Raw genomic sequence first — 14,928 nt, 5'->3', positions numbered from 1 at the left:
TTCTTTGGCTGATTTATGCCTCAAAACAGAATAGAGAGATGAGGATAGGTAGATAGTTATTTGAGCACTAGTTTATATGAATGATTTTGGTAACCTGGTCTGGATTATGTAATTAAATAATTCAAATTTTCTTGTTTACTATCTATTTTATTTAGGCTGTTTCTTCCCTGGGTATCCTGACATGTCTTTGGAACAGACACGGTGTGACTGTGTCTCAGTGTAAGGCTGTTCCCTTTCTTCTCCAAAGATGCTCTTTCTGTATGTAGAATGGACCTGGGGGAGAACTCACCTGCTTGCTTGAGGAACAGTCTTATGCTGCAGATAAACACAGAAATAGTTGGAAGGTAACAGGACTTCTAAAAAAAGTGTCTAAACTGCTATTTATGAAGTGGTTCAGCATTCTGGATACCTTAAAATATTCCTATTACGGAAGATTTTCAATCCTTTCACAGGGATGCACTTGGAAAAAATAAGTTTTTTTTCCCCTCCCCACTTCAGTGCAAACTGCAGAATATGTTATAATAAGAAAAAAAATGCTGGGGTTAATAGTTCCTATGTCCTTCTAACCTCAGAAATTAATCATGTTAAGCTTTAATACTTAATTCATTCAGTAGTATAATATTAAGGTGATGAACTTCATTTCTGTCAATTCATCAAGTCATCAGGCTTCATCGACATAGAAAAAGGTAACTGGTTGAAATGCTAAGTTATAGTGAAAAAACCTACTCATAGCTGTGTAGAGATACATTAGTGAGCTGGTTCTGTAATGTATATCAAATCTGGTGCAGTTTTCTCGTAGAAGCAGCTCCTGTACCTTCTTCCAGCTGTAGTGAGATCCCATTGTGTCTTGTTGAAGTGGAAAAAGAAATGAGTATCCTCCCAAATCACTGTGCTCTACAATGTGTACTGAACAGCCATGAAGGTTTCATATGCTTGTATCAATTGACTGTGACAATATTAAAAAAAAATAAATAATCCTATCTTTTCTAGTTAGTAAGGAATATGGTTTGTATCTTGAATCTGACCAAAATGACTAACCAATAATTTCACTTAAGGGCAAGACTGTGAGTTACCAGGAGCTTTTCTCCAGAAAACTGGCGTGTGTGAGTTCAGAAGCATCTACTACCACCTTTTACGTTGCTTTGTAAAATGATGATACACAGAATTAGCTGTATGGGTATTAAAATAAGCAAGGAACGCTAAACAATTCTTACTTTTTAGGCTTCTGTAGTATCATCTCAATGTGAGCCAGTGAGCATGACGGGGCCAGGCTAGAGTTGTGTAGTGCAATTGATGAAAGTGAATTAATAAAACCACTGGACCATGAGCCTGTGAGAGTGCAAGTTTCTGCTGCTGTGTTACAGACATAAAGGAAATACTTTCTTAAATACTATTTCCATTTTTGATTAAGCTTTTTTGCTGTAGTTCACATGATGTTAATGTCATGATTTTCTTCCTTCTCTTGGAGCTCGTATAAGGAATGAGATAGTTATCCTTTAACTTAGCAATTAAACTCAATTGTGTAGGCAACTGTAGATGTTTATTTGGTGTTTGAAGGCGAATAGATAATCTTTTACTTGTTTTTTTTACATCACCATTATCCTTTTCTTCCTGTATACAATTTCTTTCCTTTATGACACAGTGAACACTTCTGAAAGCACTAATACTGTGAGTACCAGAGGAGGAAATAATCATGGAACACGTGAATCAATGATATTTTCTTTTCTGAAGACTTGTACAACCTTTTGTCTTCAGAAATAAACACATACTTTTATGAAGCTATGAAAATAAAAGACAATAAATACGTTATTCTTTTTCTGAGAGTGCGTATGTTGACTCAAGAGGAAGTCCTGGCTGAGTTATGGATCCTTGAAAATGATGACCCATAAGGATACAGAGCTCAAAGTTTATTCAATGGAGAGATTACGGAAAGTATCAACTGTAATTGTACACAAATAGTGACTGTGTATGTGAATGTGTATATAATGTTATTTGCCTTTTAAATTTGTCTAGGAGCATCTTGGGGGCATCTTGTTTTCTTCCATTTTAAAAATCTGAATAGCACCTGTAATTAAGGGAGAAAACTGAGCCCTGGAAGCTAGGTAGGACTTCCATCTATTGATCTGTGTAAACCCGGCTTACGCTGTCAGGGGAGCAGCAGTCAACTGCTGAGCTGCTTTGTCACTGACATAAGCTGAGAGAGGAATTTTTTTTTGTCTATACTGTTTATACACCAGTCTATAGACCTGCTGGCTGGATGAATTTTAAAGAGTGCGGAGGTTTAAAGACTTGTCCCCTGAGGGATGCTCCTGCCAGTTGGGAAGCGAGCTGAGGCTGCTCTGCAGAAGTTGTGTGCACGTGTGCTGGCTGGGGGAGGGATGCAGCAGAGCTGGGGAAACGCTGTCCTGCAGCTCAGCCTGGAAAACGCTGCAAAACATACCCATAATTTTCAGGTTGTTTAGTCAAAATATTGAGCTAATACCTTTTAGGGTTTTTTTGTTTTTGTTTTCTTTTTCTTGCGTGATAATTTATTCTGAGAGAATACAATGGGGAACATAAATGAATATATTTCCATACCCAATTCTGAGTCAGTGCTAAGCTCACCAGGCAGCAATTAAAGTCCTTGGTAGTAAGGAGAAAATTACTTCCTACAGTGTGAGAATAGGTGCAGATTTGGAAAGCAAATGTAAATAGACTATGAAATACTATTTCTTTGAAACAGGAAAAAAAAGCTTTATGAGCCTGAAGTAAGAGACTATTTGGAAATGTTTAGGAAATTTCTGAGTTAAAAGTTTTGATTAGCCTGTTCTGCTTGCTTTCTTTTGTTAAGAATTTATTATTATTACTGCCAGAGTCATGTATGCTTGTTTCCTGCTTACAGAAATTAAAATGTTTACCTGCTCTGTTTGTTTCTCAAAACACAGTATGTGGCTTTCATATCCTCCTTTTTCTGTGCTGACAAAGTAAAAGTTTGAAAGATTTCTTAAACTCTTGTATGTCATAGAAATTCTAGAAAAATTGACTTTTCCATTTTGTACAGTATGATGATGTACTGGGGCACATCATATACCTTTAAAATGTTGCAACTAACATATGCATGTTCTATTCAGAGGCATCTTTTTCCTGAACTATTTCTCCCTTGCTGATTAGCTTGCATGGGTTCTTCATGTTTTACACTATCCACTGAGCCAGGCAAATGTTTGAAGTAAATAGTCATTGTGGTGTGTAGGAATTTAAATACATAATTTCCCCTAATGGGAGTTGACTGTTTGACATGCAGTAAACAGAGGGATTCGGGCTGGAGAGTGCTAACATCTTAGATCAAGTTCTTAAACCCCCATGTGCAGCTCTGGAAATTTGCAATCAATATGCATTTTTCTGAAAACACGCGCCTTGTGGGGTAACTCCTGTGTACAGCAGTATATCTGTCTCTGTTGGTCTGCTACAGAAAGGGAATTCTGTAGCTTTGCTGAGCAACTGCATTGACGTTGACTGTCTCTTCTTAGCTGAAGCATTTCACAGAGGGTTTTTTTCCTCAGTTGGGAGCAAAGAAATAAAACCTGTTTTTCTGGGATCTTATAAGGTTATTGTTTAATATTTGCTACTAACTGATCGGATAATTGACTTTTTTTTTAAGAGAAAAATGTTGACTAGTTTGAGAGCATTTTTTATATTTTAATTAACACATTTTATTTGCCACTAAACAGCTTCTTAAATAAAATTCTGCAAGAAAGAGTGACATTATCCTTTCATATTATGGTATGACTGTAGATCTGGTGGATTTCCGCCCCCCTTCCCTTTATTAATAGCGAGGCTTGCTTGTGAAACCCAAAGGGTTAATCATATAAATTTCTCCTTTGGACCAGCAGACGATTTCCATCATTTTCAGCATTTGACTATGGAACATATATAGAGTTGTTATACCTCTCTGTAATTCATTCTGCTGCCAACTTCATTCCCTTTTCTCTGCCTGCATTTTAATTGAAACAACATTTGTATTTTTGAGCCAGGATCTGTCAGAAGTCCCTGTGGCTAGTCTGTGGTACAAGTAGCAGCAGACGTGGCTTACCCATATGGTGTGGTGCTTCTTGTAAAATCCATATGGCCTTGTTGAAGGGAATCCCAGCGGGGATGTGAAGGGTGTTAATACCCTTCAGGCCAGGCCTTTCCCTCCTGGGGCTTCTACGGCATTGTCTTTGCAATCTGCCAAAGCACAAACTTAATTCCTTTTTAATAATCAATTATTTCAGTCCAGGAACGTGTGCTGTATTTTTTGCAATCATATATTCCTTGAATTTATTATTTATTATGAGTATTTTTTGATATTTTTTTAAAAGCAAGCTGTAGGACAGTTGCTAGCAAATACAGATAAAAGCCTTTTCAAAATCCTGACTTTATTTCTTTTACTTGTATTTACAGGAGGTGCTGAACAGCATTCCAAAGTTCTGCTTTCCTTTTGACATTGAAAGGTATGTACTACAGTTATTGTTTATTTAGAAATATTTCATAGAAAATTATATTTAGCATAATTGCAAGGAAAGATTTAAAGAAAAGGAAAACATATTGTACTCCCTAAACTTGCACCTACAGATGAGAAGAACATGTCCTTTGTGTTCAAGTAAGTATGAAATCACTAGTAGGAAATTATTACAGCAAAAAGCAACCTTTACAGACTTTTAGGGATATGTCTTTCAAGATAGAGCTATGTTCCAGCTCCTAGTTTTGTCCATTATAATTGTAGACACCATCTGTGTTCATATAAGGATAGTTTCCTTCAAACGGCAAGCATCATAAAAAATGTTACGGTGCACCAGGGTATAAAAACTCACCGAGCAGTACTGAAAACATGTTGTCTGAGTTCAAAGAAATTAAGACTTTAATTGCATGGAAGTAACTGAATATGCAATTGATTTTTCTCAGAGAAGAATCAGGACAATTATTTATAATTAATTAGCCCTTAACTTTCTGGTATCAGTTATAGCGTGGCGTCCATGTAATGCCGCCAGTCATTTAAATTGTTCATATAAAACATTTTTATTAATTAAAATATTTATTTAAGCTTGTCAAAATGATTAATGGTAATTAATTTAATCAGGTGTACTCACTCAGTTTGGAAAACTCATATTGTCCAAATCAGCAAAGATTGAATTAGAAGCTTGATTTGCATAATTAATGAAAGATACACCCAGGTAGTGTGCAGGCTGAGCTGATTTCAGAACAACATTGGCATCAGTTGTAGATGGAGACTCAAAGATGAGAAGCATCTATTGGACACAAGAAGCTACTACTATCTGTGGAGAAAAAGGTGGTGTGTATATAGAGGAAAGAAGAGAGGCTTCGCAGAAAAACACACTGGCAAAATAAAGATCTTTATAAACGCAACTTCCCTGAAGTAAACTAGGTTCATTTAATCTTTTGTAGTTGAATCTAATTAAGTTGTTTGGGTTTTGAACTGGTTAAGCTCACTGTCCTTTAAGCTGTTTTAATGACTTAACTAATACGGTTGTCAATGTTGGCTTTAAAGCATTGAAGTCTTTAACGTGCTTAAGATATGTACAGAATTCTGTTTAAAATTGGTAATGAAGATGAATAATGGAAATAAAATTTAAGGATAACAGAAAAAGGTGAGGTTCTGTTGCTGCCATCCAGTGGTAAGAAGATAATCAGTGGCAGCAAATAATTATTTTCAAATAACTCTCTTGTGTTAACTATTTCTGTTGAACCATTCAGAAGACACTTAATTGCTTGTATGAGATGGATAAGCTTAATCAGTAAACTGGGGGAATACATGAATTGATAGCATATCTAGGTATGTATTTTGGCCAAGTATCCGAAGGGGGAAAAAAAAGAAGGAAAAAAAGAAAAGGTTATGGGATGTTTGTTGTTTGTCTGTTAATACCCTCCCGTGCCCACTCCCAGACATGCTTTTTGACTCTTGGCCTTATACTCAACTGTAAAGCAGTGCTCTCAAAGGCACAAAATTTCTACAAATTTCATAAAAATTGGCAGCTGGACAGAGGAAGGAGAGGTTCTTGGAAGCTGAGATAGACTGACGAGGGGAACAAAACTGACGTGTTCGGTCTGGCCTGCTGACTGCTCAGGCAATACCGTGGTATCTTTAAAATCAGCCACTGCACTTGCACTCGCAGCTTCTCATGTAGCTGGGAGCTGAGTTAGGGGATTTGTGGGAGAACGAAAGGCAATGAGACCTCATGAGAGTACAAAGGAGCACAGACAAGGAGGAGGGGCAGAGCTAATGTGGGGAAAAGGACAGAAATACTGGAAGCTCATTCAGGAAAGCAGATGACTGTTTACTGGCAAGCTATTTGTGTGAACAACTTCACTGGCTGTGCGGTGTATGTACCAGTTAGTACTCAGTTCAGGCATTTTCTATAGTGTAGATATATATTACCACTTTTTTTAAAGAAAACTGTTCAGTTGTCTTCTGCTTTCTCAGTTTATTTTTTGTTTTGAAATTTAGGCTGATAAGGAAAGTATTGAGAAAAACACTGCTGTAGCTCCTTTTTATATGGCTTTTTTCCAGTGGGCATTTAAGATGTGATGAGCATTTTAGTTTTTGTCTATGCATAAATGTGCTTTTCACTTGTCTGGTGAATATATATATATATATATTAAAAAAAAATTATATATAAATATATATATTTTTTCTTCTATAGAGGCTCATGATAGACCATACACCTAATACCCCCAAGTATTTTACAGGCAGTTTCAATGACAATTTCTGTACAGAAAGCTTTGATTGAAGTGAAATGCAAAGTATCAGTTTCATTGATTGAGCGTACTGTGCTTTAGAGAGCATAGTTTCTCAACCTGTATGCGTGCTATATGTAGCACCTGTATGTGTGCTATACATATATAAACCACTTCAAGCAATATCTGATCCTCGTAGGAGCTAGAAATTACCAGTGCAAAAGTGATAACTTCCACTGGTGCTGCTGATCAAGATACCTAGAATAAAAAAATGTGATTCTGTTCCACAGATTGCTTCTGGATTCCTACTGTACAGCAGAGTTGGAGGGAATGGAGTGTCTTTTCTGTTAACTAGCTAAATAAAACTCGTTAAAGTAGGAAATCTATATTCTTCAAATTACGGAAACAGGAAGGTTAAAGCACTGTAAAGCACAGTGGTAAGATCATCGTCACCTGTTTTTCTCCACCTCCCCTGTATTAATTAGGGAATGAATTGAAAAGTGAATGAAATGAGAACATGTATTTGATTTTGTTTTATTCACTATGCTACAGTGATCATAGACAGAGATCCAGATTTGGTTCTTACTGTTTGATGCCTTTTTACATCATCTTACAGGACATACTTAATTTAGCTTTTATGCAGATGTTATGAATAGCTGTGCACTACTCATTCTAATTATCAAAAATACATGTTGCGAATGGTGATTAAAAATCTATAGGTAACTCCCATTAAATTTAAACTGAAAGTCAAACTAAAAAAGGCACAATGGTGTAATGTTTTGACCATGACTTAAACTTTGAATTTTATATATACTTTTTAAATTGAAAACAAGCACTTAATTTTGTTACTGCTGGTTATGGCCTACATTTTATTTTGAAGGGGTTAAGAAACGAAATGGGTCATAGTTGTTCTTGAGCATTTGCTCCAAGAACCTATGGGGGTTTTTTTGTGAATAAATGATTTTAAGCTTAATAAATGGCACAATTGTATAACATCCTAACAGTTTGCTTGTAGATATTTATGAATAAGTTCCCTTTTCTCTGCTGCAGAATTCCTTTCTTTTCATACAGAATAGGAGGATTTAACATTTGAGGATGTAGATATTTTAATTTCCTTTTAATGTTTGCTAAACTAATACTAATACATCAGAAGAAGCACCTTGTGCTCCATTTGTTCCTTGAATCCATGAATTCTGCATGGTTTTCTTCACTTTTCTTTCTCCAGCGGTCTTCTGTATTTTCACTCTCAACCCAAAACTCAGGTATAACTTTGCAGAGAGCCCACACCTTGAACTCTATATCCATCAGTTATTTAGCAAGCAACTTCTCCTCTTGTTCCTTTTGGCCCCATTTCAAATTCAGTCCTAAGTTGCGCTACATCACTGCTTGAGCCCTCAATTTTATCTGTGCTTTGAATCTCTCTCATTTATCTCCGCCGTAAATACTTCCCCTCTCTCCTTCCATTCTTCTGTCTCTTCCCTTTCAAGATGCATTTCTTCAGCTGAATGTGTAGCATGCGTGGCTTTTTAGCTAAGACACTTTGGAAACTGCCTGTAGGATCAGTATGGAGACAATGATATGTACCTCGTTCGTTTCCCCTACTGCATTCACTGGATCGCATGGAAGTGTATTTTGGAGTGGAAGAAGTGGCTCTACTGCTGATGCTGTAGAAGATTTCTCATTAGCAGTAGAATATTGCTCAAGTGTGGGAATTACTGTGCATATTATTTAACTCATAATCTGTTAGGGTCAATGAGTAATGATGGCAGGAGTGACATCACTTTCACTCTCCTATTCCTGACTAATGCTGTTTCTGTTGGTATTTCTGGTAAAAGTGTGTGCAGAAACACAGCTATGTTCAAGACAAGTGCAAAACAATGGCTAGAGAGATCATTGGATTTGCAGATCTTGTGAAAGGCAATTATAACAAAATTATTACACAAAAATTTTTGCCTTCAAAGTAAATAGTTGAGAATGAAAAGTGAATAATGGAGAATGTATTTCAAGCTGGACAGGTGAAGATAATAAGCTATAGGATTTCCTGTACACTTCAGTCATTCCAGTCAGTTTGCAAAATGAGTTGTGAACTCAAAAATGCAGCAGTAGTTTTATACAATTGAGTTCTTTTCATCCTTTATCTCATTGTATTATGGTATGTGCATAGGTAATGTCAAATGTATGTGTAAGAAGTCTTTGTAAGGACAGGTTGCAGCATGAACTATGCACCATGGAAGAGTGTAACTATTGGTTTCGAATGTGGGTTATTTGGTTTCCATGTGTGTGCAGAAGTGGACCCGTCTGAGAGAAAAACCTGGGCACGCTGAGGGAGCCGTGGTGTGCTCCGATAGACCCTGAGCTAGGTACGGTGGCCAGAGCCCCTGGACAGAGCAGGCTTGTGTTGCGACCCAACAAGTGTGACTCTTTACTAACTAGTTGTGGTTTCTTTTAATGCTTCTGTTGTTTTGAAAACATAACCCCAATTATAAGCTAACTATGCTTTTTATTTGTGAGAATTTCCTTATTTGGTGGTAGCTTTGTACATTTTCATATCTTCTGTGGTTTTCTTCCTGTTCCTTTTCTTTCTGATGTGTAAGGGGTTGGGGTTTCTGGGAGGCAGAGCTCAAGTCAGATAGCTCAGCTGGAGCAGAGGAGCACTCCACACAGGGAGCCTGAGCTGTGGAGTCATGGATCATGGAGTAGGCTTGGAAGTGGAGAAAATAGTCCCCGAAGCTTAGATTTGGGGATAGCAATTAGATGAAGGAGACAGCCCAACCTAGGGTTACCCAGTCTCTCCATCAGCTTGTACCACTACCTTAACATCTGTTTTTCAAACTCCTGCTTGAAACCGTTTCTAATCTATTCTCTGATCTGGGGACAATTAGGGTGAATGACTGGTGGGATTTGTTTTTCAGCATCAGATTGGGAGATGAAACACATTGGAAATTTTCAGGTTTAAGTAGCAGCTGCCAAAGCTTTAACCAGAACTGTATACTTTAGTTACATTGGTCAACTATGTGTACGTGACACCTTATAATACCAGTAACTTTATTTTCTTTTAAAAATGAGTCATCAAAATCTGTATTCCCATGCAGAAAGTCTTTCATTTTTTGAAACACATTGAAAAAAATGAACTCTATGAAAAATCTCTCAGAAATTCAAAACCCTTTAAAAATTCCTAAAATTTGAAGAAAAAAAAAAATTCAAACATCATCTGTGTCCTGAACAGATTAATTTGGAAGAAGAACAATTCTTATTGAGAACAAGTGATAAATTTAATGATTAAACATGCTGTTTTTTGTTCGAAGAAGAGATCTAATTCCTGCCTTAATCAGCTCTCTCAAGGCAACCTTAAAATGAGGCCTGAACAATAGCTGTAGTGTAAACAAAAATCTTAAAAATGACTCTTTACCTATTCCGTGGGTATCGAAGAGCCTTTTCTGCATTGTGTAGATATGTACTTAGAAAATTTTAAAAACTACTTCTGTTCCTATAGTAAACTGTAATAACCTTGAAAGAGCCCATTGTAGTCTGCAGGGTTAATAAGTATTTACACGCATTCTTTGCCATTAGTGATTTATTATTGTTAAACTAAGATTAAATGTAAGCATGCAGGGCAGGAGTTGAAAGTAAGTCAAAAGCAAGGCAGAGGAATGAGTGAGAAGGTGGTCAATGATGGTTGGGAACGATTTGTGGCTGCTGTCCCCGCACAAGTGAGTACATCACGCTCTCTTCAAATAGCTGACCAGACCAGTGCTTTGCAGAAAGTTTTTGAAGCTCAGGCAGTTGATCCTGCGCTCCAATAGAAAGTCTAGATAACATTGGTGTAGGCAATTCTGGTATGTAATAATAGCATTTTACCTGTGTTGATTTTCACGTTAAGGAAAACTTGATAGGCATCACTGCTGTGGTTCAGTAGCAGTGCCAGGAACTGCTGCCTGCCTCTGAAGGTGAGACTTTACTCCTGAACAACCTGAATGTGCTGCAGTGAAACAGAGAGGCACGAGCCCCAAGCCACATGGCCAACATTTGTCCACATGATGGTACACACAATATATATGTTAAAACTCTAGTACTAGGACTTTTTGAATGTTACAGAATCATTAATCATTAATGTATAAACCTTCTGGTTTATAGATTGTGGTTATCTATTGAGATACAGAAATCCCCAGTCATCGTTTGTTTGTTTCTGTAAGGCTTACATATAGTCAGTTTTAATTCTGCTGAAGAGGAGTAAAAAACCAGGCATCCTTGCTGCCCCCAGATCTTAAGTGGAATTTTCAAATTAGAAACCCAGAATTAATTCAGGAGCTTGAAACTCTTATCATAAAATGTGGTCCAGATGGATGGTCAATGTCTTCTGTTAGCTGTTCCTTTGGAGCAAATGGGACCAAATGCAAACTTTTGGTTTCTTTGTGGAGATTCAGTTTTAGCCTTGGAGTTTTTCTCAGTTCAAAAACCTGTAACATGCCACTTACATCTCCTTCTAAACTCTGTGGGAAGCAGTTTTCAGGTTGGTCCACTTTTACACTGTCGAAACATTGAGTTACATCCCTTAAAGAAGCAAAGGGAATACATTGAGTTGGAGGTGGTGAGATGGCATTGGGATTGCCTCCCGCTGAACTGTCATAACTTGGCTGGGCTATTTTTAATAAGGAATATCAGAATTTAAATATAATTTTTAAAGTGGTCTTGTGTAGTGACATTTTTACATATGCTTTAATTGCAATACCGGTTATTTTCCCATGTCATCTTCAGGTTTTGGGAAGGGAGGAGGCAAATAACTGAAAGCAAGAGATCCTTACTGACGTGAGCTTTTTGGGCTAAGGAATTGTTTTCAAGCAGTAATGGAGTAGTCATTTGTCTGACATAAAAGCAACGTGTGCATAGATGGGCATCTATTAACAATTGCTTTTTGTGGCTACTTAATGATCTCTTTGGGTTAAAATGGTACATAGAGACCCCAGACTAACCATGCCAGGTGTTTTGCTGTGTAAGAAAAAGCCAGTTGTGGCTGCAGAAAGCTCTGAGCCTGGTGGTGGGACACAGCAGAGCAGAGGAGGGGTGGGAGCAGGAGGCAGCCGAGGTCGCTGTGCATGGTGCGTTGCCAGTGCTACCGACTGACCAGCTATTACTGAATTACTGTGTAAGCCCCCGGCAAAGTGTGTGCAGGGATACTGAAACCATACTGCAGGTTTCAGTGGCGATCTGCTCTCAGGAATAAAGAGGAAAATGCAAAGATGTGAAACAGAAAATTGCTTCATTGGCAGGGGAGTAATAACGCGTTGTTATTGATGACTCTCTGCTGTATCAGGCATAACATACAGGCAGCATGCTAGCTACGCAGAACCTGAAAAATGAAGGACTGAGTGAAAGCTGTTGAGCATTTACTGTGTTTAAAGAGCACACTAGGTTGTTCCAGTCTATCAAAGACAAGCAAGGAAAATGCTTGTCTTAATGATTTGAGTATAATTACCTAACTAAAAAAAAATCCGTTAATTATCATGGGTTTCCAGTGATTGTACTGGACTAAAGGTATCTTGTAATGTCATATATACTCAGCATAGGCTTTTGTTTCAGTCTAGTCACTGGATATTCACGAGGGACTAGACCAAACTGAAATGAGTGGGAGACTCTACAGTCTGGGTAGTGGTATCGCTTAACTAATCTTTAAGCTTCTGTCATGCATGTGTTAAGCAGTGTAATGTGCATGTGTCCCGTGTAACTTCTCTTGCCCTTTGATCACCTTCTACTGTCTTCTTTCCTAGCGGAAAATTTTTATATTTTATTTTGGTGGAGATTTAAAAAAAAAAACCCACAACAAAAAAACCCAACCCATATTGCAGGGAATAAATGAAAAAAAATATTTTGTGCTCTTAGATTGGAAGACTGTGAGATCTGTGATGGTTCTTAGCATCTGCGGGAATTAATTTTCAGCTTGGCATCCAAGAATGAACCACACATGACACATGTTAATCATAGCACTTACGTGATCTACAGGAGAATACCTAAGCACTTGCTAGTAAGAATGGGAAAAGAACAGGGGACAACAGAACTACAGGTAGAACTGCTACATTTTACATTTTCAAATCTCCATGCACTCCCCATCATAACTTTGTTTTCATTTGGTTTTAATTAAATCTTTAAAGGTCCCTTCCAGCCCAAACCATTCTATGATTCATTCCATGCCACACATTACCTCTCCTGGCTGAAAATGCCAAGTCTGCCTAAAGCTGATTCTCTTTGGGAGATTTTGGAAAAGCGCAATATTTATTTCTGTGAGTGAACTTCAGATACAGTTTATTGGTGTTTTAAAATGCTTGCATTGAATATATTTTGCAATTTCTATGAAGATCACTGAAGTTTGGCCACATTGAAAAGTGGGTCCGTCCTGTGTTCTCAGTGATCCTCTGTCTGAAGCTGACAAGTTGCACAAGAGAGAAGGGCGCCTGGCTTGAGAGCGTAAAGGAGATAAGAGACATGTTATGGCAGTGAAAATGCCATTTCGTCTTAAAAAGAAATTGGGAAAAGGTTCATACTGTCAAGCAGAAAGTGGGGGCTCAGGAGTGGAGGTTGGGACTGGGACCTGGAGATGAGTACGAGGAGTCAGAGATGACACTGGAGGGGAGGTAGAAACAGAACAAAAGCGGTTAGCCTTGCACTGCTGAGGGAACGCTGGCTGAGCAGAGTTTGGGGATGAGAGGAGTTGGAACATCAGGCAGAGAAATTTTGCGTAAACGTATTCTGTCTCAAGTGGGTACATGTTTTGATACAGTCTTGAAGACGATATTACTTACTATTTTAGCTGTCATGCTGTTTGTTCTTGATTATTTTCCGGCTTTTGCATTTCCAGAACCAAACAAGTTTGCACTGGAAAATGAACTTAGTAAAAAGTTGTTTGTTGGGCAATGTGTAGTGCAAAAAAGGGAGGAGGATGTCTGTGGGTGTGTGGGAAGGCTACAGGTTTAACCAATGAAGCTATTCTGAAGGGGGGTCGGGGGGAAAGAAAGCTAGTTTTGTAATGGCTGTCTTAAGCCAGGCCTGTATTATGGTATTTAATAAATTATTTGTAGAATTTTAAACCTTTTTTTTTGGTTACCGTTTTCCACTGTTGAGGTGTGCTCAAAGCCCACAAGCTGTGGCAGGCTTGTATTGGCTCTGCTTAGTCCTTACTTAGGAAAAGACCTTATGAAATGCCCCGTCCATCCAAACTGGGGGCCAGACTCCGTGAAGCATGTCAGCCGGAGCGTGGGGCCGGGGCGGCAGCCAGAGGCACAGCTGAAGTAAGGACCTGGGCTCTTCTGTGCCGAGGGGAGGGAGTGGGGTGCAGGAGGCAGCCTGGAGAGTGGGAAGGGAGAGAAGGATAGTGAGGCTTGAACATGAAAATGCTTGAGACCAATGACTTAAATGCTCGTGTTTTATGTGATTTAGTGGTTTTATGCTCTGTATCTAATTTTCAGGGTGTCCCAAAATCAAGTAGGACAGCATTTTACCTTCGTGCTCACTGACATTGAAAGTAAGCAAAGGTTTGGATTTTGCCGTTTGACGTCAGGAGGCAAGGTCTGCCTCTGTATCCTAAGGTAAGTTGGTAAAAGACAAATTGAGTCAAGGAGTGAATGTAAGAAAAATACAAGAAAAAAATTATCTTTTTCAAATCCTCTCATAATGAGTTATACTTCTCTATCAGGGTATCATTTCTCTGCCACAGTATTACCATTGATTTCACATGAAAACTGGTCCCAGCCCCAATGTAATGGTATTCTTGTGTGAGGCTAAATAATTGTATTTAAATAACATGAAATCTCTGCTTAAAAGCAGAGAACAATACACTGTAACTTTAGAAACTTTGAATATTGTGTGGATATTTTTACTTTCTAATGAGGTCTTTGATGAGTATCCAGACAGTTTAACAATGAAGTGCACTATTCTGTATTCCTCTCATTGGAAATACGATTTTTGGGGGTGTCTTCCATGTTCTTTGGCCATGCTTTATTTAATATAAGAAAGAGCATGCTCCTTTATTGCAGGAGAGAGATTGATGATGGAGAAAATGACCCCAGTGAAATACTTTGTTTCTCCCTCTATTTTTTCTTTCTAATTGTTTCTTTCTAATTGTTTTGGTAATGAAAAACACAATTGTTTAGCTGTCCTAAACCCCTTTTAATTAAATTAATTAAAAAGCAGAGTGCTTTAATTAAAAGGGAAATTTGCCGCTTCAAT

General features: G+C 38.0%; 1 protein-coding gene across 2 annotated transcripts in view; it reads left to right on the top strand.

The window, feature by feature from the left end:
- DENND1B (DENN domain containing 1B) overlaps positions 1 to 14,928 on the top strand; it is a 157,238-nt gene that overhangs the window by 54,639 nt on the left and 87,671 nt on the right. For both annotated transcript variants that reach the window (XM_059822085.1, XM_059822084.1), the window contains exons 4-5: positions 4,420 to 4,469; positions 14,169 to 14,288. In XM_059822085.1, the coding sequence (XP_059678068.1) occupies positions 4,420 to 4,469; positions 14,169 to 14,288 (170 nt within the window). The remainder of the gene's footprint in view (positions 1 to 4,419; positions 4,470 to 14,168; positions 14,289 to 14,928) is intronic.

This window comes from Gavia stellata, chromosome 10 (assembly GCF_030936135.1).
Source record: "Gavia stellata isolate bGavSte3 chromosome 10, bGavSte3.hap2, whole genome shotgun sequence".
Lineage (NCBI taxonomy): Eukaryota > Metazoa > Chordata > Aves > Gaviiformes > Gaviidae > Gavia > Gavia stellata.
This window is presented reverse-complemented; position numbering and strand designations above follow the sequence as displayed.